Raw genomic sequence first — 25,379 nt, forward strand, 5'->3', positions numbered from 1 at the left:
GCCTCACCCGGGAAGGGAGGGTCTCCACTGCACAAGCCGTAGGCTGACAGCCCCCTGGAAGGCCACCTGGTCTTCCCCACCCAGCCACAGACCAGAAGAGCCAAGGTACAAATTCTCTTGTTTATTTCCCACTGGCAGGTGGGCATAGAGGGTGGGGTGATTGGCTGGGGCTCCTGGCCTGGACCTCTGGATTCAGGTGGTGGCCAGGCTGGGGAGGACCCACCCCAGGCAGGGATCCCCTCCTTATTTTGGAGCCAAGGACCTTCTGCCCTTTGGGTGAAGCTCGAATTCCTAGGCCAGGGGTAGCCTCAGAGGAAGAGGATGGCCAGCCTAAGCTGTGGATCAAAGAAGTGAGCAGTTCGTACAGGGGGAGCAGAGTGGGGAGGTTAGGGGGGCAGAGGGGCACACCCTGTCAGTTATGGCTCTGCCTAGAGGGCAAGGTAGGAGAAGGACCTGTAGGGACCCCACTCCATAGCCAGCCCTGATTGGAGCTTCTGGGAAAGGCATTTTGCCTCGGGAGGTGTTGGCAGTGGGGGCAAGGTCAAGACTCTGAGCTGCGGATTTCCAGGGACACTTTCCACGTCATACATAGTCCCTCTTGTCCAGTCCAGAAGCCCCTGAGCGGGAGGGGATGGAGTAACCCAGCCTTGGTCCTCTTGGCCGCTCAATCTGGGGTGGAGGGCACGTGCAGCAGAGGAGGCCCCCCCCAAGCATGAGCAGGGCAGCAGCGGCCCAGCCCAGGTAGAGGGAGGCCCCGAGCTCCCGCTTGAGGGCCTCCGCCACCAGGGGGTTGTAGAAGTCCTGGATGACGGCGTGTGCGGTCCAGCAGACGGGGATGAGCACCAGGATGCCGGAGAGGAGGAGGAGGACCCCCGCGGTGAGCACGATGCGGGCCTTGGCGCCTTCATCCTCCACGCACGTGGTGCACTGGGCCCCTGTGATGGCCACCAGCAGTCCGAGCAGGGCCAGCAGGAGGGCAACGACGCAGAGGGCGCGAGCAGCCTGCAGGTCCTGGGGCAGCGCCAGCAGGGAGTCGTAGACCTTGCACTGCATCTGGCCGGTGCTCTGCACCACGCAGGACATCCACAGACCCTCCCATACCACCTGGGCCACCACGATGCTGTTGCCGATGAAGGCGGTCACCTTCCACAGGGGCAAGGCACACGACACCAGGGTGCCCAGCCAGCCCAGCACAGCCAGGGTCATACCCAGGAGTTCAAGGCCAGTTGAAGCCATCTTGTCCGCTCAGGTCTTCTTAACCCTAGACGGCCTGCTTGACTCCCAGGGGTGGGCCCGTTGTTACTGGGTGGGGGGTCTCAGTGCCCAGGACGTGGGGGAGTCAGTGGCCTTGGCCAGGACTGTCCCTCACATCCGTGGGCCTCTTGCAAAGCACCTCTCTCTGATCCGGACGCGCACAGATCAGTCTCACAGCCCTCAGCTGAGGCGTTCTCTCGAGGGTCCTGTTGGCCACTGCCCCCGTGACCCAGCTTGCAAAGACCCTCCGGACCCACCTGCAGGCTGAGCAGAGCCTTGTCCCGCCGGAGGCGCAGCGGCACACCGTCTGTGGGTGTCACCTGGGGACTCAGCCGGCTCCCAGGTGCAGGCGGGGTTTTGAGGTGGAGGCAGGGGAGGGGCAGTGGAGCCGAGACTGGGGAAAGCGGGAGCTACAGGCAGCGGGCAGAGCTAGGGGTGGGATGGGGAGCCTGGGAGGGGATACTGCAACCGGAATGGGGAAGAAAAGAACCTCGGTGCCTGTGGGAATGCAGGGACAAGGGAAAGGACAGACTGGCCAGCTGGGGAGCAAGGAATAGGGCGGGGGATGGAGCTCTGGCAGTCTCGGCAAAGAGAAGTAGAGGTTCAGGCCGCCGCCCCCTCCCCCAGCAACTCCTCCCTGTAGGCGTTTCATTCCGTGTTGCCAACACACCCGGATCCCCCAGTATCACACACCCCCCAACCCAGCTCGTCCCCCTGCCCGCCCCGGGAACCTGATCTGTCTTCAGTCTCAGCCCAGTGGCCCCGGCTGCTCTCAAGGGAGGGGCCCCGCCCGCACTGTTCCCTGGGAGACAGGTGCCTGGAGCCCAGCTCAGGTAGCATCACCCAGGCAACGGCCTAGAAACCCCCCCCCCACCCCAGCTCAGGTGTGCTGTCTCCACCCCCACACTGAAACTGAGGGCCCAGCTGAGCTGCCACAGGTCTCTAGGGGCCAAGGGATAAAGAATTTCTTGTGAAAGCAGGGGAGGGGCACACAGGGGTCTGTGGGTGAAGGGGGAAGAGTAACAGAGACAGAAGCCCCAGCTGGAGGCGAGGCCCCAGGACCCAAGGCTTTGCCATGAGGAGTAAATGGTCACTCTGGAGGAGCCCAAGAAGGTGACCCCATGTGAACCCTGCCTCACTGTCCCCAGGAAAGACCCTCCCACTCTTGAGACCCCGTCGGAGCCTGTGACTCCTCTTGTGGGGGCAACCTGGGACTCAGACTATAATTCAAATCCTGCCACCAACCAGGAAGGTCAAGGTCCTTACCCTTCTTAGGTCAAATACCCCTGTGAGAAACCTTACATGACCCACAAACATGGGCCCTTCATATGGGGGGTCATGAACTCCCTCAAGCCCCTTTCTGGGTGCTAGGAACTGAGGGGAAAAGAATGGGAGACGCTGATGAAAATTCCTTCCTTTCATACACTTTACTGGGTGCCTTTAAGGCAGAGCTGGGGCCCCACTTAGAAGAGCATCTCACTTCCATACCTCCTCCTGAGAAGGGAGTGCCCATGGCCTATCTGCTCTATGAGGGGGTACCCCTTGTCAACCTGGGAAGTAACAGGGCCACTGGGGCCCCCCAACATGGGCTCTGAAGGCACCGCTCTAGGGCCCTGGGCGTGATGTGCACTGGGCGCCTCTCCACCCGTTCAGTGGGTGCACTGCTTCTGGGAATGCGGTTTTAGCACTTTGGGGAAGAAAGGTTTATACTTTCATCAGATTTGCAACAAGGTCATCTACCAAAAAAAGCTCGAGAGAACTGCTGAAAGGGAGACTGAGGCCAGCACCCAAGAGCAGGGCTGTGGGGTAGACTGCGGTGGCCCCGCGGACCCTGAGGGAGTGGAAAGGGGCCAGAGGGGGCCGTGACTGAGCCTGCAGGCTGCAGTGATCCTGGGGAATCTCGGGGCTGTTTGCCCAGTTCATCCAGCGCCTGGGGCCCTGGATTTCACGCTGGGGAGGGGCGGCTGAGGAGAAGGGCAAACAGAGGCAAGCCTGGGGGCCTGGAGGAATCTGGACACACAGGTTGAAGCAGTTGTCGAGGCGACCTGAAGCCCAAGTCTTTGAGGGCTCCAGCAACCCTCCCTCGGGCCTCCCATCCTGGGCAGCCCAGCCCCGGGTCTCTTTGCTCTCTAGACTCAGAGAAAGCCTAGGGTTTCATGAGATCAACTCACCCTGATGAGCCCAGGTCGCCTATGAGCCTGCAGTCAGGCCTGGTGCCAAGGACCCTCCGTTCCACCGGCAGCTCTAAACCCCCAGCGTTGTGACAGTCCCTGTGTGCACTGCACACACACACCCTGGCTAAGCGTCCTGCCCCCGGGGGCAGCACCCATGACCCTCAGTGTTCTAGATCCAAATTCCTCTTGGGCTCAACAGGTCAACAGTCGAGCAGAGAAGACTGCACACTGCCAGGGGTGGGCTGGCCACATGGGAGGGGGTGCTCAGAGGCTGAAGACACAGACCCCCCAGCCAAGGCTTTCCTGGGGGGTGAACATGGGACAGGCTGTGGGAGAACAAGGAGAGGTCAGCAGGGCTGGTCAGAGGAACCACGAGCAGGAGGGCTAAGTGGCCGAGGGTGGATTCCCAGGGTCCCCAGGCGGGACAGGCTTCCCACCCTCAGCCCTCCTTAGGCCGTCTTGTGGGTCCTGGGGCCACCTGGACTGCGTGGGATCCGGGAACCAAAGGGTTAAAGTTGGGGCCCAGCAGGGACCGTCAGTGGGGGCTGGAATGCCATTGATATGGAGGTAGGACTCCCGGACACCCTCTGCGCTGTTACCACCTCCAAGTCCGCTGGACTCCCCACCCCCACCGCCTCCGCTTCCGCTCCGGAAAGAGATGGGGGAGGGAAACCCGCCCCAACACACGACTGTGGAGGGAAACTGAGGCACGGGGGAAGGGAGGGCGGCCTCACTCCACTCACTGCTTGGGGAGTAGCACAACTGGACCAGATCTTTGTTCTGTGGAGGGACAGTGGGGTGGGGCCACTCAGGTGGGCGGAAGCAGCCGGTGCTGGGCTTAGGCAGGGGAAGGGCGGAAGCAGGTTAACTCCAATCCCAACAGCTGCCAGGCTTTTAGGGAAAAGTGTGGCCCAAAGACAAAGGAGGGGAACTGAAGGTCCCAGAGCCACCATGGTGCCAAGAAGAGGATGGGGTGGGCGGGGGGGCTGCACAACTCCAAGGGAACACCAGCCTCGGCTTTGGAGAGGTGCCCAAAGCCCCAGACTTTGTGGGTAGAAAAGCCAGATTCCCCGGGCCCCTGAACCAAAAGGTGCAGATGAAACCTTGGAGTCCCATGACAGCTCTCTACCCCCATTTTCCAGACAATGAAACAAGCTCAGAGCTCAATGGAAACTTGCCCACAGGTGCTTTGAAAAACAGGACAAGCCTGAAGCAGCTCCAGACCATGACCTCAAGGCCCTGAGCCCAGGGCTGGAGGGTGACCTGGGGCTCCCAGTGCCTCTTTGCCCACAACCCCCTCCTGGCCCCCCCCACATCCTACCCCATTCCTCCCCAGCCAGTTTTCCCTCCTTCCCCTCGCTCCTCCAGGCACCCGGCAGCTTGCTCCAGAAAGCCTGTGCACTGGACTGCCTCTGGATCTGATCACACCGGGAGGACCCCCTCCCAGACCCCCAACCCCAACCCCGCTGTAAGGTCACTGGCTCTGCGCCCATCTGCTGTGGGCAGCCTCAGGGAGGACGGGTCAGACCTTGCTGGGTAAGTCACCAGTGCAGTAACCTCAGCTGCTTCCCTGCTGCAAAATGAAGGAAGGGAGAAGTCGGCCTTACCTACCCCCAGGGGCGCTACAAGAATCTGCCCGGGCAGGGAGCACCCCACGCACCTTGTGGGGGGATCACTATAGGGCCTGACTTGTCACGAGACTCTTTTGATAACAGCATCATGGTCTTTTCACTCTGGTCAGACTCTGTAGACCTGGCGGCAGTTACCCATCTGGGGTTCTGAGTGGGGGTCACCCCTCACCTCAAGGCTGTGAACTTTCAGAGCGTGCCTTCAGTCTTGTCCTTCCTGCAGAGTCTGATTCTTAGCGGAGAGAGGAGAGCTGCAGGATGTCAGTGGAGGAAGCAAGCCAGCAGGAATGGGAACTCGGCCATAATTCAAGAAAGGGGAAAGGGGGTCATTAAGGTACTTAGTGGCTTGGGCTCCTGCTGATGAACTGCAAGGGCACCCAGGGCTCCAGGTCAGCAAGAGGCAAGGTGTCAAACACAGGGCTTGGGGAAGCTGGGAAGACAGCTCTGGAGGTGGGCCAGCGCCCCCTCTCCGGGGGAAGAACACTGCCCGTATGGGTTGCATGGTAGCCCTCAACACAGGCCAGGCCTTAAGCCCTGGAACCCGTGGCTTTCAAACAAATGGCCTTATTTGAAAACAGTCTTTGCAGCTGTAATTAAGATAAATTAAAAACCTCAAGATGAGATCATTCTGGATTCAGGGTAGGCCCTACACCCAGTGACGGGTGTCAAAAGAAAAAAAAAAAAAACAGGAAGATTTGAGACACAGACACAGGGTAAGGCGGGGTGAAGCTCCAGCCCGAGGCTGGAGGGACAAGGCTGCAAGCCAAGGAACGCCAGGGTCACCAAGAGCTCGGAGAGGCAAGAGAGGATCCTCCCCAAGAGCCTTGGGAGGAGGACAGCCCTAAATGCCTTGATTTTGGACTTCTGGTTTCCAGAACCTTGAGAGAACAGATTCTTTTTATTTTAAGTGGCCCAGTTTGTGGTGATTTGCTCCAGCAGTCCCAGGAAATTCATATACTGCCTTTCTTGCTGGTGGATCCCCGGCTCTCAGAGGTCGCCCAAGGTCAAGTTGGCTTCCCGATACCACTCTGGACCTGTAGAAGACCCATTGAGATAGGACATCTGCCTGGTTACCTGAGACCAAGCCACCTGAGTAACAAAGGGAACTTTTATTCAGGGTTGTGCGCCGCTGGGGAGAACCTGGCAGGGTAGGGATGGAGAGGGCAAGCAACGGTGGGGGGAGAATAGTAGCTTCCTTTCATGACTCACCTTGGGAGTGTTCCTGTCCCTGGTAGGGATGACCTGGTCCTTACATGTGATGCTGCTGCTCCTGGGCCCAGTATCGGTTAGCCATCAGCACCAGTGCTCTTCCGGGGCACCCAGGAAGAACCTTTGGATCTATTTCAGTTCACAGCCTGACTCCCGACTCGTAAGGCCGCGGGCAGGTTTCCGGAAGCCAAACACGCAGAGTGGGGCAGGGCCTTGTGATGGGACCCAAACCCTTCGTTTTAGAGGGCAAAATGAGACATTTTGCGGACCCAGTCAGAGCATTTCAAACTCTTGTTTTCGTTTCCTCAAGCCAAGTGCGGTGGGCGCCCCAACAACCCCCCCACCCCGTCCCTGTCCAGAAGGCTCTGATAAGCCGCGCACTTATCAGCACACGGATGAGTTACGGTCTCAAATAACCAGGCAGGAGGCTTGCTGTAGGGCGGGCGGGGAAAATGGAATAAAGACCCTATTCTTTAAAACGAATGTATTTTTAGACTTGGTGCTTCCAACCCAAAGCTGGGCGGCTCCCCGGACACTCCCTCCCTCTTGCGCAGTCCAGGGCTTTCTGAAGCCGTCGGGGTGGGGAAGGCGGTCAGGGCGCCCGGCCCGGCAGTCCCAGGCGGGGCTGGTTACTAACCCGCCCGCAGCCCCTCGGGAACGACGGTCTCGGGAGGGCCGCGCCGTCAGCAGGGAGGCGACAGGAAGAGGTGCGGCGGCGGCATCGGCGGCATCGGGGGCGGCGGCAGCGGCGGGGGGAAGGCGGGCAGCAACCAGGGGGCGCGGGGCGCGGGCGGCGCCAGCAGGCTGGAGGGCGCGGGCCGCGCGGGCAGCGGCGGCAGCGGCTGGGGGGGCGGCTCGGCGACGAGCGGGGGCCGGCCGCGCGCGCCCACCGGCCCGGGCGTGGCGGCGACGGCGGCCTCGGGTAGCGGCGGCAGCGGCAGGTGCGCGGGCGGAGGCGCGGGCGCGGGCAGGCGCGGCAGGTCCTGCAGCGCGAGCGCGGCGGCCGGCGGCGCGGGCACGCAGGCCTCAGGCGGCAGCTCCGGCAGCGCCAGGTGGGCGCCGGGGCCCCAGGGCGCGAGGGGCTCGGGCCGCAGCGGAAGCGCGGGCAGAGGCGGCAGCTCCGCCAGGGCTAGCGCCGAGGGCGTCGGCGGCTGCGCGGGGCTCAGGCCGGGCGGCAGGCCGGGCAGCGGAGGGTGCGGCAGGGACGGCGCGGGCGGCGGGGTTAGCGACAGCGACGCGCGGGCCCGGCCCAGCCGCGAGTGGGCGCGGGCGCGGACGAGCCGCGGGTTCGAGCGGGAGCGGGGGAGCCGCGCCGCCAGCTTGGCCGCTGCTGTCCGCGCCAGGGCGCGGCGCCGGCCTCCCGCCTCGACGGTCCTTCCCACGGACGGCCGCGCGCGCGCAGGGACCGACCCAGCCAATCACCGGCCGGCGCGCGGGCCGCCTTCGCGTGGGTTCCGCCGGCGGGCACGAGCTACTCCGGGCGGCCAATCAGAGGCGGCAGCGCTCTCTGTGAGTGTCCCAACCAATCACGGCGCCCCGCAGTCCCACAGGCCCACCTCCCACCAGCCCAGCGACCAGGCACTGCACATGTGCATTTGGCGCCCCCACCTGGCGTCAGGGTGCAGCCACGGAAGCCGCGCGCGGACGAAGGAGGTTAGCCCTTGGGGGACTCTGGAATGAGACGCCTGGGAGTGGGTCAAGACCTATGCAGAGGGGTGCCAGGGTGGCTCAGTCGTTAAGTGTCTGCCTTCAGCTTGGGTCACGATCCCGGACTCCTGGGATCGATCCCCGCATCGGGCTCCCTAATCAGCTGGAAGCCTGCTTCTCCCTCTTCCACTCCCTCTGCCTGTGACCCCTCTCTCCCTGTGTCTTTCTCTGTCAAATAAATAAACAAAATCTTTTTTTTTTTTAATTAAAAAAAAAAAAAAGACCTATGCAGATTCCCATTCAATTATCTTTAAGAAAAGATCATTCAAAACCAGAATTTGATGACATGGAGCATTTACCTTAACAAAGGGTATAAATGACGGGTGACAATCGGGAAAAAGGAGAGAATGATCGATCTCTTTAAAATCGGGATATAGGGGACGCCTGGGTGGCTCAGTGGGTTAAGCCGCTGCCTTCGGCTCGGGTCATGATCTCAGGGTCCTGGGATCGAGTCCCGCATCGGGCTCTCTGCTCAGCAGGGAGCCTGCTTCCCTCTCTCTCTCTGCCTGCCTCTCCGACTACTTGTGGTTTCTCTCTGTCAAATAAATAAATAAAATCTTTTAAAAAAAATAAAATAAAATCGGGATATAGGGGACGCCTGGGTGGCTCAGTTGGTTGAGCAGCTGCCTTCGGCTCGGGTCATGATCCCAGCGTCCTGGGATCGAGTCCCACGTCGGGCTCCTTGCTCAGCAGGGAGCCTGCTTCTCCCTCTGCCTCTGCTGCCATTCCGTCTGCCTGTGCTCACTCTCTCCCTCTCTCTCTCTGACAAATAAATAAAATCTTTAAAAAATAAATAAATAAAATCGGGATATAGAAACTTTTATTAAAATAACAGAACATTTCTAGGTGGGTTAGGAAGGCTATCACCCATTGCCCTCACTGAGACAGTCCGCTGGGTTGCCCCATGCCCAGATATTGGGTTGCAATCCTGTTCTCCAGTGTTAACAAAGATTCCACCGAGTAAATTTGCAGATTTAATCGACTTTAAGTGATTCAAGAATCGGGCAGCATCTGATCCACCAAATAGCAGGGAGCTGCCAGGAATTGTACAGCATGGAAGGTTTTTATAGGAAGGAGGGAGAGGGGGCAAGGGAGTTGTAGCAAAAAAGATTGTTCCAGGCAAGGTCACCTTCTCTTGCTGGGGTTGGGGGGGGCTGCCTTGGATGGATTACCTCATCTTCCTTTGGGTGGGGGTGGATAGTGAGGGCCCATGGGACATTAACTCATTCATGCTGACCAGAAAATCCCTGACAGGTTGAGACTTTCTGGGGGAGGTGGGAACTGCAATTAAGTTAGGTGTTAAGCCTCCCATTGGGGGACTTGGCCTAAGTGGCTCCATTTTTGTCTTCTGGTTTTCTTTCTAAAACCAGTAAAAAGATGTGACTTATTCTACCACCGTGGGGCAGAGGAAGACAAGACTATTTGGATATATTTTTTAGAGATTTTATTTATCTGAGGGAGCGAGAGCTCACGTGCATCGTTGGAGAGAGAGGAGCAAGGAGAGAGAAGCAGACTCCCGGCTAAGGAGGGACTGGGTCCCAGGACCTTTAGAGTCGAAGGCAGAGGCTTAACCAAGTTCTGTGAAAAAGGCAGAGTCCACCGGGTGCCTGGGTGGCTCAGTCGGTTGAGTGGCTGAGTGGGACTGGCCTGTCTCTGAGGAAAAGTTCAGAGTGGCAGGTCAAACGCCAGTTGTACAACTTCCGTTCTGGACCCAAGTAAAAAGAGTCCTTTGCTTCTGCATTTCTGGGCAAGCAAATTTGTAATCAGAGGATAATAAAAAGCAGCAATCCATTAGCACTAATAGGATACTGGATTAGTAACTGGCTTTTCAAGACGTTTGAAATGTTCAGTAATCTGAGATATTAAAGTTCTGATTTATTCCTTTCCAAGAGCCCCTTAAGTGCTTAGGAAGAAGTTACTGGTGGGATTTGCAGATCAAGGAGATTCTGCGTGTAATTTAAGTGTCTATGGGAATTGAGCTAGTCAGGTTTGTAAGGCACGCTAAATATTCAGGGGGGGAGTCAGATCTATCAAACTTATAATTTTTTAAGATTTTATTTATTTGACAGACAAAGGTCACAAGTAGGCAGAGAGGCAGGCAGAGAGAGAGGAGGTAGCAGGCTCCCTGATGAGCAGAGAGCCCGATGCGGGGCTCGATCCCAGGATCCTGGGATCAGGACTTGAGCTGAAGGCAGAGGCTTTAACCCACTGAGCCACCCTGGTGCCCCTCAAACCCATAATCTAACTGAACATGATGCGGAGAATGTGAAAGTGAGTTTTACATCAAATTATAAAATTGATCAGTGCAATAACATTGGGAGGCAAGTAGAAGGCTTAAGAGAGAAAGATTTTTACTTGAATAACTAATAAGCTGGTTATAAATGTAGACATAAAGAATGCACCAGTCCCCTCCCTAACTTGGATGTGTCCCCCACGACACTGTGACAAAGTGCTGTCCTGTTTGTGGAACAGATGAATGAAGTGGTGGCCTGGACTGCCCCCACACCAACCAGCAACCACCCCCCGCCTGCCCCACCTCGGGACAGTACACAGAGGCCAACAGGGTAGCATGCCACCTTTATTAATACTCTTAGCCCACAGGAGACCCCCGGCCAGAAGCCAAGCCCCAGGATCTGGCCCTCCTCGCCCAACACACGGCTGTGGTAGAGAGGCTGTCAGGGTGGGCAGTGAAAGGGCCTCGGTGTTCAGCATTTCCCAAGAGGACAGTGGCCTGGGAAAAGGCAGGGCCCTGGTGAGGTCTGGACCCCTCCTCACCTCCCAGGGGACCTGCACCCTCTCCCACCTCTGGTCTCTAAGATCACTCAGCAGATACCTGCTGGTGACCTGAGAGTGTCCTCCAAGGGCTGGGACAGCCCCAATGCAGCCTGGAGAGGCAACCGTGGTGAACAGGGCAAGTGGGGGACAGGGCTACCGTGACCCCTCTCACCTCCATAGCCATTTTCCAGTGGGCCACTGCTGTCTCTCTTCACTGGAGGGCTGCCTAAGGCATAGATCAGCCAGGGCACCGGGTCACCAGGGGACTTTAGAGCCCCCCTGCACTCCCCAGCTTCACCCCGGGCCCTGGGAAACCGCCACTCACCAAACGGTCCAGGACCCAGCTCTGGCCTTAGCTGTCCATATGTCGCTGGGGGAAGGGACAGAAGGTGGGAGCACTGAGTCCCCAGTGGCCCTCACATGGTGTCTGTCCTTCCCCATCTTGGTCTCGTGTCCAGGCTCACACTCAGGGTCCCCAGCTCCAACCGTCTCCTCAAACCCCATCCATTCCTACCTAATCCCTCCTGTCCCTGTCCCACGCCTTCTCTGCAGGGCTCTGGGTGCACCTTGGCCCAGGACCCAGCTCCTTACAGCCAGCCCTGACAACCCCACGATGCTCTTCCGCATCCCCCCTTACCTGGCTGGCTTCCGACCCCTGGGTATGTGCCTCCAGGCCCGTATCCAGGCTTCAAGGCAAGCCCCCAAGGCTGCATGAAGGGCCAAGAAGAGCCCCTTAGGGCCTTGGCCTGACCTGCAGAAGGAGAGCTACTGTGGGCACCCCTGCCCACCAGCACCAGACATCCAGGAACCCACAAGCCCCCTGGGGTTTCAGGTCGCTGCCCGCTTGGCTTGGTCCCCGCATCCCTTACCAGGGAGGGTTCACCCCCTAAACACTCATTTCCTACCATTTCCTTCAGAGCCTGGAACTGCTGCTTTGGGGTACACTGGTGCTTCCTCCCCATACCCTGCAAGAAATCCAAGTGATTCCTGCCTAGCCCCTGGATGGCCCTCCCCTGCCCCCAGCTCCTGCACTCTGTCCTCTGTCCCTGACTCACCATTCCTAAAGCCACTGGTCCTGGGAAACTCTGGAGGAGGGAGGAGAAGGTCAGAGACAGGAGGAACCCCTCAGTCCAGGGCCCCCCAGCCCACCCCAGCACTCCCAGGCACCTGGCTGCAGGTCGGCCTCAGGGAAGACCCCAGCTCCCAGACCATTCCCATAAGCAAAACCTGTAAGACAGCAGTGGGAGAAAGGCTGGGTGAGTGGGGGTTGAGGGTGGGGCTCAGGGTGACCAGCTAGTGGAGGGACAGGAGGCAGCAGACAGACAGAGACTGACTCGGAGGCAACCCAGAGAGGGCCTCACATACACGGTCCCCATGCTCAGCCAACCAACCCTGTGCAAACTCTGTTGTTCCACCTTCTGGAAGCCTCTCCTGGCCTCCCTCTGGCCCGCTTCCCTTTGCACCCAAGACTTTACCTCAGTGTGCACTTGACCCTCAGCAGACTCCTGTCTCCGGCCTGTCTCTGGCCGGCATTATGGCCTGCTGCAGACGGGATGTGTGCTGGTTCAGGGAGAGAGCCAGCCAGGGCAAGACACAAGGACAAGAGGGCTTGCCGCAGGGAAGATACCAGCTTGCACCCTTGGGGGCTCAGGGGGCTCACCAACTTTCTGAGGCTTGAGGCCACCACCAAAGCCTGAGAGAGAGGAAATGGGGGCAGAGACGGAGGAGTCAGAGAGAGATAAAGCCTCCGACTCCCCTCTTCCTGAGCTAGGGGTGAGGAGAGGAGGAAAGGGGAAGGGCCTCCTCACCCAGTTCTGTTCCCAGTCCATAGCCATTCAGGGGCTGGTATCCTGTGAGGAGAATGGGGGCCATTAACTCCTTGGGGGACAAATGTGGACCTTAAGGGCTCTGAGGACGAAGGGATACTCCCTATCGACACGGAACAGAACCAGAAGAAATGGGCTTAGAAAGCAGCAAGAGAGACTACAGGTAGACTCAGGGAGGGAGTTCCTGGCCTTAGGAGCCTGGACAGCTGCAGCCCAAGGATGATGGAGGAGTGACCTGATCTGGACTAGGGACAGGGGGCAGACAGAGTCACACCTGCTTTCTGAAGTTTCAGCCCCCACTGGATGGCAGGAGTCGGTGCTAGGAAGAAAGCCATAGGACAGAAGTGATCTTAGGGTGGGGAGGGCTGGGAATGCTGCAACCCGCCCCGGGATGGGGGCACCTGCCATAATGGGATTTCCGTGGGGTCTCAGGGCCAGAGTTTAGGCTCTCCCTCAGCTGGCTCTCAGTGACAAGCCTCAGTCTTAGCTAGAGAATGGCCCTGGGGGCTTGTGAGCAGCCCAGCTAGACCCAGCCCCTCCTGGGACCAGGGATCCCCTGGTGCCCCATCCCCGGCCCCTACTCCACACTGACCTGGGAACTTGCCATTCTGCCCTGGGGGAGAGGGCTGGGATTTGGGGCCCCAGCTGCCGCCCCCTTTAGCAGAAGGGACCCCCGAAGTGGGAGGCCTGGGGAGAAGCAGTGGAGAGACCCTCCCATGGCAGGGACCTAGATGGGGAAGGAAGGGGGAGGGCAGTGAACCCAGGCTAGCGCCTGCCCCAGGCCAGTCTCCCAGCCTCAGCCTGGCCAAGCCACCAGCCCATAATGACTTCCAGGGCAGACACAGCTTCCGAGGGAGGCCATGGCTAGGCCAGAGAAAGCCCCACTCCCGTGGTACTTGGGGTACAAGAGGACCCAGCCATCTAACATGGCTCCTGCTCTTGGCCCACCTAGACCCTCTGTGTTCCAGCAACAACCCTCCTGCCTTTCTCTTGGTACATCTCCCTTCACTCCCAGCCCTGCCCCCAGGAGCCTCACCTGGTTGGGCCCCCACCCCATTTCCGTTGCCATATCCTGGAGAGAAAAAGCAGGGATATGAGTGGTAGTAATTTAGTGAGGAGGGTTCTGGAAGGAGGCAGGTGGAGGTGTAGGATGGGGGGGGGGGTCCTCTCACTTGCCTGGCTTTTGAGGTTTCACACCTCCTCCCAGAGCTGCAGGAGAGGCAGTCCCCCTCAGAATTCAGACCTCAAGCTCCCAAGAAAGAGCCCAGTGCCCCCCTTCTGAAGCCCCCGCCACACTCACCTGCTGGGAGCTGCAGTCCGGGAGTAAAGCCTGGAGAGAAAAGCAGGTGTGAGGGCTCTGGCAGCGGCAACCTCAGGGCAAGGTGGGGGAGGGGCGGGAATGGGCTCACCTGGCTTTAGAGGGCTCATGCCCCTTCCCAGGCCTGGGAAAGACAGAAATAGGCTGAGTGACAGCTGGATGCCACCCTGCCCCTTCTCTTCCCAGGACCCAACTCTGCGCCCCCTGGGGCCCTGCCCTCCCCACCCCCCCACCCCCCCACCCCGCCCTATGGCCTCCCTCACCTGGCTGGGCCCCTTGGCCTGGGAAGACTCTGGCTCCCAGCCCATTCCTGTAAACTGGGAGACAGGGTGTGTGGATTGGGAAGGGGGAAAGCAGTGAGAGGAATAGACAGTTTCTGGGGTTAGAGAGCAGTGGGGGCCTGATTCTGACGCTGACCCCAATTCTAGAACTTCCCCACAGCACCAAGCAATTCTCCCAACACCAGCTGGGTGTCTGACAACATGCCTCAACCCTGACACCAGCCACCTGCAGACAGCCTCAGACCCCACAGGTGAAGGGCTCAGTCCCCCACCTCCTCATTTCAAGCACCCTCAGCCCAGCGGTACGTCTGACCCTCTGGCTAGGAACCCAGCTCCTTGCGTGGGACCGATTTGCTAGAGCAGCTCACAGAACTCAGGAAAAGTTTCCTTACTAGAATCCAGGCTCTTTATAAAGGCTAGCACTCGGGGCCAGCAGATGGAGGATAAAGAGGCCAGGCGTGTGGGAAGTCTGGAGGGGCCTCTGCACTCCCCAGGCCTCCAAGGGGTCACCCACCACCCCAGAAGCCCTTTTGGGGTTTTAGGGAGGCTCCCTTACACAGGCACGGCTGGTGACCCTTTCCATCTCCAGAGGTCAAGGGAGGGACTGAAAGTTTCAACCCTCCAGTCCCAAGCTGGGTGCCCCCAGCAAGCAGCCCCAACCTTAGAAGACACGAGGCTCTCCAAAAGTCGCCATTAACATAACAAAAGACACTCTACTGGTCTCCGCACTTAGGGAATTCCTAGGCTTTGACGGGCTCTGTGCCAGGACCCGGAGACCAAATAGTTCTATCTTATTAGAAGTCCCCGTCTTGGGCGCCTGGGTGGCTCAGTGGGTTAGGCCGCTGCCTTCGGCTCAGGTCATGATCTCAGAGTCCTGGGATCGAGTCCCACATCGGGCTCTCTGCTCGGCAGGGAGCCTGCTTCCTCCTCTCTCTCTCTGCCTGCCTCTCTGCCTACTTGTGATCTCTCTCTGTCAAATGAATAAATAAAATCTTTAAAAAAAAAAAAAAAAAAAAAAAAAAAAAAGAAGTCCCCGTCTTGCAGGACTCACAGGGAGGAAAGCCTTACCTGGTTTCTGCAGCTTCCCGCCCTCACCGATGCCTGAAGAAGAGATGGGAACAGGTGAGTGACCTGCTCCCCTTCTCTGGGCCTCTCCAGAACCCCAGGGTCTGGCGCCAGCGCCCGCTTCCCTACCTGGTCCGTAGCCCACGGGAACCGCAGGGCCTGTGGAGATGGAGAGGCTCAGGTACGGGGGACCGGGGTGGGTCGGGGGGAGCCGGAAACCCAGGCCTCCGGGGCCTCCTGCAACTTCCATTTAAATCGCCAGCCCCGCCCTCACCTAGTCTGGCAGGAAACCCCGCCCCCAACATGGCCTGGGTGAGGACCAGTGCTCCCTGCCAGGCCCTTCTCTCTTCTCCCCTCAGTACCTGCTCTGCAGCCTCTGGGAGCTGGAGGGCCCGTGCGGGGAGGAGGGATGACCAGGGGGTTGGGGCTGGCTCAGGTGGGGGAACCGCCTGTGGTCCCCCTTAAGAGCCCAGCCTGGAGGCCCAGCTGCTCCTAGGCTAACCCACCCTCCTGCCAGGCCGCCAGGGAAGCAGGAGAGGATGCCCAGACTTGTACCCCCCAGACCCCACCAGTCTCACCTGGCTGGCCTCCCAGCCCGTCGCCATTCCCAAATCCTGGGAGGGACAGATAGATAGGGGTGTGAATGGGGGCAGGAAAACTCGGGGTTTGGGGGAGGTGGAGAGAGACAGGCAGGGGTGAGGTTCACCTGGCTTCTGGGTTTTACCTCCACCCCCCAGGCTTGGGGAGGTGGAGGCTGATGTCCACCCACCAGACCTCTCCTCAGGGTCCCCTGTGCCCCCAGTTTCTCCCAACTCCTCGGCACCCCTCACAGCTGGGCTCCTGGTCCTTTCTTCTTCTTCTTCTTCTTTTTTTTTTTTTTTTTAAAGATTCCATTCATTTGACAGACAGAGATCACAAGTAGACAGAGACAGAGGAAGCAGGCTCCCTGCTGAGCAGAGAGCCTCATATGATCCAGGACCCTGAGATCATGACCCAAGCCGAAGGCAGAGGCTTAACCCACTAAGCCTCCCAGGTGCCCCTCCTAGTCCTCCCATATCCAGAGGAGGACAAACAGGTGTGGACAGGAAGGGCTGGTTTTGGAGGGGTTCAGGAGGAGGCAGGACAGAGCCTCAGCATGGGAGTGTGGGGCAAAGAAGCCGCGGTACAAGGGAGAGGTCACCTCCTCCCTCCCCAGGCCTCCCCGGCCACAGGCTAAGCTCCCACCTCCCCACCACTTGGAAGCCAGCCCTCCGCCTTCCTCTCTCCCTGAGAGAAGCCTGGGCCCAGGCCCCTGAGATGGCCATGCCTCCCAGCAGGTCCCAGATCCTAGAGAGTGACAGGGAGCCTGAGAAGGGGGTGCTCTGGCTTCAAGGGGCCCATGGACACAGACAAGACCGGGCCAGACTCACCTGGTTTCTGGGGCTTCATGTCCCCCCCAAAGCCTGGAGAAGATACAGGAGCAGGTGAAGGGCCCAGAAGCCCCATCTCAAGGCCTCCCCAGAGTCTTCCCCACCCTGCTTTTACCTGCTCCGTATCCATTCTGGGTCACTAGGCCTGTGGGAAGAGGAAGGGTGAGTTGGGAGATGGGGTCTGGGGGGTCAAGCTGACACAGAGGTGAGGTGCTCGCTTCAAAGCCAAGCCCGAAAGCTGGAATCCTGGAAGCTTCCGCTCAACAACCCCCCCATTATTTACCAATCCTGCCCCTGCCAGGCCTGGAGGGAGGTGGGAGAGGGTGCCCAGATGCTGACCCGCAGACCCCAGCAGTCTCACCTGGCTGGGCTCCCAAGCCGTTGCTGTTCCCGAGCCCTGGGGGACAGAGGGGGCTGTGTGAATGGGAGAGGGGAGTTTAGGGTTTGGTGGTGGAGAGAGATAGGCAGGGGTGAGGCTCACCTGGTTTCTGGGTCTTCATACCCCCTCCAAAGCCTAGTGAAGACAGGGAGCAGATGAGAGCCTGGTCCCCGTCTCCAGATGTCCTTAGAGCCCTAGAAGGTGCCTACCTGGTCTGTAGCCATTTTGAGTTGCAGGACCTGCTGGAAGGCAAGAGGGGCTCTGGGGCCAGCCTCTCTCTGAGGTTCCCCCTGGAATCCGACGACGGCCACCCCCACCCAGTGGAGCCCCTACTCTCCCCCTGGGGCCCAACTCCCTGGGAAACCTGAACATCATCCCCACTGCCTGGGTCCCTCCTGGACAGCTGTCACTGCCACCACATGCATCAGCCAGTGGGGGAGACCAGCAGACTGGGTGACCCGGCTCCGCCTCCCCAAGCGCCAGCTCCTTTCTCGCTCCTGCCACCTTGGCCTCTGAGCTGTTTCCAGAGCCGCTGCCCTCTCCAGTCTCTCTTGGAGGCCGCAGCTCAAGCACCCACTGATTCAGTGGGCCCCAGCCAGCGGTCCTCCCCCTGGCCTCCGCAACCCCTTCCCCAGATGCTCCTGGCTCCCCACTTGTGCTCACACTCCCTTCCTGTCCACCCGTCCCAGCGCACCCCAACCTCCAGGGGGGTCTGTCTCCCACCTGGCCAGCCTCTGGTGGGCTGAACCAGTGTTGCTCACAGCAGGAGGGAGAGGCAGCAGTGGACAGCGGGTCTCACGTGGCTCCCAGGCAGAGGGAAGGCCAGGAGGCTGTCTGTGTTTCTCCCCCAGCCCCTCCTGCTCCCTCAGATCCTAACCAGGCCTAGGCACCCCCAGTGACCCCTATGCTCCTAGAGCCTCAGAGCCTCACCTGGTTGGGCTCCTACTCCCGGGAAGGCGCCACCTCCCAGCCCGTTCCCATTCCCGAATCCTGGGGAGACAGAGCAAGAGGGAATACGGGGGATCTGGGGCTTGGGAGCACAGACAAAGAGATACTGACGGGGAGACAAAGAACAGGGCTTACCTGGCTTCTGGGGTTTTCCGCCCCCTCCAAAGCCTGGGGGAGAGACTAGCAGGTGAGGGACCCAGAAGCCCAGCCCTGGGTCCCAGCTTCAACCCCATCCCCTTGCTACCCCTGGTCCAAAGCGATTATGAGCTGTGACATCTGCTGGGGGGGAGGGGGTGACATGGAAAAGTGGGGTGGTGCTGAAATAGGCCCCCGGGTTCCCCCACCCTGCTGCATGGATCCCTCCCCTCACACATCCCTCCATTCAGCCTGGCTACCAGAGTCAGGGAGGGGGCCATGGAGCCTATGACAAGAGAGGGTCTGGGAAGGCAGGCTGCAAGGGACCCATCCCTCAGACCTGTCCCCACAGCTGCCCTCTGGCCCAAGTTTAAACCCCACATCTCCCGCCACCATGCTTCCGAGCCCAGCCTCCTTCAGTCCTCCCACCCAGCCCTGGGGCCAAGGGTGGCTCTCTCTGGCTTAAAACCCCAAGGGTGTGGGCCTTTGCAAGGTTAAAGCCCCTCAGGACTGGGCGTGCTGGCTGGCCCAGGACAGGCAAACTTGAACGCTGGTGGAATGAAGGAGCCCCTAAGAGACCCTGTGCTTGCACTCAAGGCATGGCCGGGACCTTGACCGCTGCTCCAGCCTTGTGCCCCCACCCCAAGCTGCCCCAGCCTGGCCAGGCCCCTGGCTATTGCCAGCTGCAGCCTAGAGAGGAAAAGCAATGTGAGGAGTGGGCTCGGGGAGAATTAGGGACTAGGGCAACACCCAGAGCCACAGAGCCACATATGGACCTCATCCCATCCTGTTCCCCGAGGAGTCAGTTTTCTGCCCTCCAGTCCCTGACCTCCCTAGCTCCTCCCCAGAACCCCAGCTCGGCCCAGATGCCCTTACCTGGCTGGGCTCCGAGTCCCATACCATTCCCATTGCCGAGTCCTGGGAAGACAGCAAGAGGGAGTAAGGGGAAGCCAGGCAGAAGAGGACGGAGACACAGGGACAGCAGGCAGCGCACCTGGCTTTTGAGGTTTTATGCCCCCTCCAACTCCTGAGAAAGGATCAGGGACCAGATGAGAGAGCCTGGAGCTCCCTTGAAGCCCCACACTCACGCCTCTGCCCCCCGGCCCCCACCCCGTACCTGGTGCCTGGCCACCATTCTGAGCCACAGGGCCTGTGGAGAGAGGGAGGGCAGGGCTGGAGCTGGGCCAGTGTGGCTGCTCTGGGGGGCTCACCTGACCTGTGCCACCCTCACCCAGGACCTCTGTGTCCCTCAACTGCTCTTTGCAGGAAGCATGCCCCGAGAAGGGATTGGAAATCAAAAAGACCGTTCTGAGACCACGCTCAGGCCATGGAAATGACAGCAGCAGCCCAATGAAGAGAGGAGTCCCTTAGAGGGGTAACACGTGCCCAAGTGGGGGACATGGAGAGAGGGCTGCTCTCCCCTTACCTGGCCTCTGAGAATCCATTCCCCCTCCCAGGCCTGAGGAGAGACCAAGAGGCCCCCCAACCTCCCCATGGCCCCACCCCTAACTTTCTCCCCTACTTCATCCTTGTTCCAACTCTACACCTCCTCCTGCTTTTCCCTCCCCGGGCTCAGGCTCCAGGTGTCCTCACCTGGCTGGGCTCCCAGCCCTGGGAAGGAACCGGCTCCCAGTCCATTTCCATATACTGGGGAGACAGAGCCAGAGGGAGTAAGCAAGAGGGAGTGGGCTGGGCTTCACAGGGAGCCAGACGGAAGGCAAGGTGGAGAGGGGGGTGGGCGTGGATGGGGCATCTCACCTGGCTTCTGGGGTCTCACACCCCCTCCATAACCTGGGGGGAGAGAAGTGGTGGATGAGGGAGTCCCAGGGCCCCAGCCCCTTTCTGGGGCTCCAAGGCCATGATGAGAGGTCACAGGGCTTCTGGGGTCCCAGCTGAGATGGGGGTGAAAGAGGAGTGCCCTTTTTCTTTCCTCCCCCAATGAGTCAGCAGTTCTGCCCTGGGGGAGCCTGGGAAAAGACCCTCCCAGTGCCCACCCAGCCGATAATAGCCCTCAGCTATTCTCCCACCTTACCTGGCTGGGTGACAGCACCTGGGAAGGTCCCCATTGTCAGCCCGTTTCCAAACCCTGGGGAATAGGAAAAGAGAGGGTCAGGGGGGAATAAGAGAATAACAGGGAGGGGGGAGGCAAGACAGAGATGGGGAGAAACAGGTTGGGGGCTCACCTGGCTTCTGGGGCTTCACACCCCCTCCAGTGCCTGAAAGGGAGATGGGGCCCAAGTGAGGGTCTCAAATCCCATTTCTGGAATACCTAGAATCCTGACCCCAGATCCCAATGACCCTGGGCCCACCTCTACCTGTTCTGTAGCCAGTTAGAGCTAGAGGACCCACAGGGAGAGGGAGGGATGAACAAGGGAGGTTTGGAGTCCTCACTAGGGTGGGGGTACAGGACCCTTGGACCACACCAGAAATGGCAAACTGGAAGGCTCCCTGTCTGCCTGCCTCAATCATTGAAAAATTCTGATCCTTCCCTCTAAGGCCTGGGAGGGAGGCAGATAGAACCAACCGAACCAACCCCTAGTACCCGCCAATCTCACCTGGCTGGGCTCCCAGCCCATTCCCGTTCCCAAATCCTGGGGGGACAAATGGAGATAAAGGGTGTGAAAGAAAGGGGGGACAGAGCTGGGGCTGGACAGGTTTCCCTCAGAAGTCAGGGGAGATCCAGGGACTAGGTAAGGGGCCCAGGACCCTCCCTGCTGCTTCTGAGCAGCAGGCCTATGGGAATTCAGCTCCTATCTGCCCACCCCAGAGATGGAGAGGCCCGTTGGTGAACGGGGAAGGGGGCCTTGGAGCCCACTCTCAGTTGGCCCAGGGGACATGCAGTGAGCCAGACTTGCCCCCACTGCACGGGGCTCAGTGAGGGCAGCACAGACAACAAGCAGGGACAGGAAAGAGTTGGGGGATGTCCGGGGTGGGGCACACAGGTGAGATGACATCAGAGCAGGATTCCTACGTGGGAGGGGAGTGTGTACAGGAGGAAAAGGAGACCAGCCTGAAAGGGTCACAGTTCACTTCTCTGGGGATGGGAGCGGGGTGGGATCAGCACTGTCCCCACATATTTTTGAGGTGGTGCTTCTCCCAACTCCCATTTGTCCATTTCTCACCTGCTCCCAGGCCACTGGGGAAGCCGTAGCCTGGGGGGGAGGGGATGAAGACAGAAAGTTGAGCCCGAAGGGCCGGGAGGGGCTGGGAGCTGGGGTTCCTCACCCTCATTCGGAGGACACAGCTGCTCCCACCCTGCTCATCCTCTCAGCCAGCTTTACCTGATCTGTAGCCTTTGGGGATCCTGAAGCCTGTGGGTTGCGGAGAAGGGGGTTAACTTAGGAGGGGGCAAAGGGCTGAACCTGAATGCTACCCCTTCTGCTGTGCAAGCAAGAATGTAACCCCCTTTGGGCCTCAGTTTCCTCTCCGGTCACAGGAGGGGTGAGGACAGCACCAGGTGAGCAGCCTGGAGGCAGGGGCTTGGGGGGAGGTGTTCGGGCTGGACCCCTGGGGCCAGATCCCCCTGCTCCTTCGGCAGGGGCATGACCACCACCCCCCTCCCCACTCCATTCTTACTCTGGAGAGTCTCTGGACCCCTCCCTTCCTGGTGCCCCACCCCCTCATCTTTCTCTCTTGCAGCTAGCTTTGGTGCATCAGGTTCAGGATGGAGCCCCTTCTCCCACCCTGAGGACCCCACAGATCCCCAGACTGAAGACTCTTCTGCGACACTCTGCCCCTACCTGCCCAGCCCCTTGGCCACCAGCCTTGTCTTCTCACCTCCGCCCTACCTCCCAGCCTTTGCCCCTTCTCACTGCCAGGATGTCCTTACTCTTCCCTGTCCTAGCTTGACCCCCTTGGAGACCCAGTTCCAAGCCCCTCCTCTGAGATGTTTCATGCCTGCCATTGATGTGCTGCCGTACCTCACCCTGGTTCCAAAGGTGTGGGGTGTCTTTGCTCCCCACACTCGAGCTAACCACGGGCAAGAGTGTCTGCCATGAAGACAGGGAGGGACCCTGTGCTCTCCTGGGCCCCACATCGGGATCCCAGAACTAGGTAGGGAACATCTGGGGCTCTCTCCCAGAGATCTCCTGGACCCGCAGGGGAGAAACCAGGCCCTCTCCCTTGACCCCAGTGCCAACAAGGACCACTTACCTTTCCCTGAGCCCGGAGACAAGGGAGGTAGTCCTGGGGAGCAAGGAGGCGCAGACTCGGGATGGGGACCCCAGAGATGGAGAGGGAGAAGGACCCAGGCATCTGTCCCTGAACCCCCCCATAATCCTGCCCCCCAGAACTCACACACCCAGAGCCCCAGCATTGGCCCAGTGCTGTCCCTAGCCCTCCCAGCCCCAATCTCAGCTGCCTGCTTCCTGCCCTCCCCTCACCGCCTTGTAGGCTTTCTGAAGCCAGGCAGAGCAGGAGAAGGGCTGCGGGGAAGGCCCAGGTGCGCATTATGCCGAGTGGAGTGGGAGGACACTCACCCTTTGGGCCTTTAAGCACCTCTCCTGGGTGGGGTCTCTCACCCAGGCCCCCCAGCTGTGAGGGGCAGAGGCTCTGTTGGCAGACCCCAGGGGGCCAGCCCCCCACCTCTTTCCATGGCAGGACTCCAGAGCCCGGCCTTCTCCCTGCCCCACCCCTCATCCATCATGAGTGCTGACAGCCCGGACAGGCCCCCACCTGGCCCCCGAGGCTCACTCCGCCCCTGTCAGGATTGGGGCCCTGGCGCCAGGCCTTGGGGGCTCAGATTCCCTCCCCGCAGCTGGCAAAGGCAGGCACCCCAGGCCCAGCCCAAACACAGCTGGAGAGAGGAGGGAAAGCCAGGCCCAGAAATGGGGGGGGCTGGCAGCAGAGCCCGAAGGAGTTACTGTGTTGCATGGAGAGTGGGGGGCAGAGGCCACAGTGTCCCAGAGGCACGTGGAGAAGCAGCAGTGCAGGACACTGGGTCTGACAATGAGGCTGTCCAGGAAGAGCCAGGCAATTAGCTCGTCTAAGCCCGGAGACTCCGGGACCAAAGCAGGAGCTGCCCCCACCCCCTTCCATAAGAAGCGGTGACACAGAAGGAGCCTGTCAAGGGACCACTGCCACTGCCTGAAGGCTTGGTGGGAGTCCACCTGCCACAGGAGGCCCTCTCGGTGTCACCTTGGTCTCCTGCTCAGCTCTAGCAGCAGTGACTCCAAGGCTGGGGGACTGGAGGGAGGGGCACTGCCTAGGAGGCAGTGGAGATAGGAAGCACTCTTGTTTCTAGGGTGGCAGAAGAGCCTGGAGCCTGGGCCAGGTGGGGGGCTTGGTGGGGAGCCAACTACGAGAAGACAGAAGAGGCAGGCCTGGAAGTGCCAGGAGTGAACCCCCCACCTCTGAGCTGGCTGGGGACAGCAGTGACTCAGCCCCTCTGGGCCCTTGTCCAAAATGTTCCACACCCTGTCTGTCTGAGGGTCTGGCCCCTGCCCAGCCAGCCCCTCCTGGCACCTCTGGCTAAGGAGGGCAGCCTATCAGGTGGGGCTGCCTGACGGGTTGAGGGCCTAGACAGGGACTATGGTGGGGAGTGGGCCTGCTGCAGGGCTCCCAAGACCATGGCACATGCAGAGGCCACCTCTAGCCACAGCAGGGATTTGAGCAGATGCCCCCCAGCACGGACACGTGCCTGTCCATGCCCTTCCACCCACATCCCAGGCTGCACCCTAGGACCACGACCACACTCCCACGGCCCCTCTGTTCTCACTAGGTCCCCTCAGCCTGGTGTCCCCGGTGAGGTGCCCCCATGTGCCCACTGCTTCCCCTGCCTGGCATAGAGCTATGAGCCAGAATCCTGAGGGCTGGACCTTTTACTGGCTGCTGGGAGGGGCCCCAGGCCCCTGGGCCCAGCCACCCCATGAGAGCCCAGAACAGCTGGGACGATCTCTGCAGACCCCCCGGGGAGGGCTTCCTGCCAGGCCACCTGCTCCACCTGGTGAAGGCAAGCACCGGCTCCCTGGTCTCCTCAAGAGCCTCGGAATGGGCTTGTGGTTACCAGTCAAATTCCGACTGGGTTCAGATACCTGCTCTATCCGGCCAGGATACCGGAGCAGGAACCCAGCCTCCCTGGGCCCGTTCTCTTTCCTCTACAACGATGACACTGACATCCAGAGTGTCAGGGCTACTGGGTGGAGCTGCTTCTTACTCCCTTCTTACAGATGGGCAAAAAGCAGAGAAGGGAGTGGGCTCAGGTCCTACAGCTCCCAAGCGGGGGGCCTGGGACTTGAAGACAGATAGTCCGCAGGCCCAGTTATTCCAGACACTGTGTTGTTCTCTGCCCGCCTCATGTCACTCTGGGCCCAAGATGTGTGCTTCAGACTCAGTATTGCTAACAGCCCCCTCTACAGACCTAGACACAAGGCTTGCCCCACCGGGTGCCAGGGAAGCTTGGCCCACCAGGAGGTGGGCACAGACCAGGAGGGACCATGCAAGGGGTTCAGGCTGAGTGCCTGCGAGTCTTCTGCCAAAGGGAATGCTGGTGCCCACTGCCACTGCCAGGCTGCCTGGGGGCTGGCATGGGCCGGTGGAAAATGCCAGCCAGCCTGGGGCTTGGGCCAGCTTCATGCTGCTGGGGGCCAAACCCAGTGGGGCACCCCTGGCCCATGCAATGGCGCCACCCCTACCCCATCACATCCAGTCCCTTCAGGTCATCCCCAGCTTGGCCCAAGCCAGCCTGGCTAAGAGCCGCTGGACCACGTGGGGGCAGGGAGAGACTCTGATGGAGTCCCAGCCTCCGGAACCTTCTCTTCCAGGCGTGAGGACATGGTGGCTCAGCTTCCAAGGAGAGGAGCAACTTTGAGGGGATAGAGCTAAGAGCCCAGGGCAAGGCGACAGCTGGGTGTTGGGAGTGCAAAGCAGAGGCCCAGGAAGCCTGTTGCCTAAAATGGCAAAGCCTGTCAGCAGACTCCCAGCCAGCTGCTCAGAGCAGCACCTGCCCGGGTGGGAGGGAATTTGGGGAGGACAGCTGGAGGGGAGGCAGGCGCCCCATGAACCTGCGACTGTGCTCAATCCCTTCGGGTCACCCACTCGGCCCTGCATCAGGCAGCTCTTCAGTGGAGACCCCTGCCCTGGCTGCCTCCGGGACACCACTGCCAGCACCTCCAGGCCCTCCCAACGCTGACCTCTGTTAACTCCCTGTCTCCACCCGCCGCCAGATTTATTAAACCTGTGCTAGTGTGAAATGAGGCACACACCCAGAAGCATGGGTAAGACAAATACACACTAACACACCTATACAACACCCACCGCACCTGACACCAAGA

At 60.1% G+C, this 25,379-nt stretch overlaps 2 protein-coding genes across 2 annotated transcripts; both read right to left on the reverse strand.

Annotated features, from left to right (window-relative positions):
• Positions 1-101: 101 nt before the first annotated feature.
• CLDN9 (claudin 9) lies at positions 102-4,710 on the reverse strand. Its single transcript, XM_082713390.1, has one exon. It carries the CDS (start codon positions 1,234-1,236, stop codon positions 583-585), a length of 654 nt encoding a protein of 217 aa, XP_082569516.1. The 5' UTR covers positions 1,237-4,710; the 3' UTR covers positions 102-582.
• A 4,731-nt stretch (positions 4,711-9,441) lies between these two features.
• GREP1 (glycine rich extracellular protein 1) lies at positions 9,442-23,148 on the reverse strand. The gene is made up of 37 exons (XM_082713317.1): positions 22,491-23,148; positions 22,261-22,293; positions 21,390-21,419; positions 21,231-21,260; positions 20,664-20,699; positions 20,292-20,324; positions 20,141-20,194; positions 19,867-19,899; positions 19,702-19,755; positions 19,226-19,258; positions 19,103-19,135; positions 18,985-19,026; positions 18,109-18,141; positions 17,956-18,015; positions 17,235-17,267; positions 17,128-17,160; positions 17,008-17,043; positions 16,762-16,791; positions 16,647-16,679; positions 15,816-15,851; positions 15,367-15,396; positions 15,241-15,273; positions 14,155-14,208; positions 13,983-14,015; positions 13,874-13,903; positions 13,610-13,645; positions 13,166-13,300; positions 12,848-12,892; positions 12,556-12,597; positions 12,408-12,440; positions 11,915-11,974; positions 11,803-11,832; positions 11,653-11,712; positions 11,385-11,498; positions 11,073-11,117; positions 10,920-10,973; positions 9,442-10,703 (listed from the first exon to the last, which is right to left on the reverse strand). Exons 1-37 carry the CDS (start codon positions 22,744-22,746, stop codon positions 10,678-10,680), a joined length of 1,821 nt encoding a protein of 606 aa, XP_082569443.1. The 5' UTR covers positions 22,747-23,148; the 3' UTR covers positions 9,442-10,677.
• Between the last annotated feature and the right edge of the window lie 2,231 nt (positions 23,149-25,379).

The sequence above is a fragment of the Mustela nivalis genome, assembly GCF_964662115.1.
Source record: "Mustela nivalis genome assembly, chromosome: 19".
Lineage (NCBI taxonomy): Eukaryota > Metazoa > Chordata > Mammalia > Carnivora > Mustelidae > Mustela > Mustela nivalis.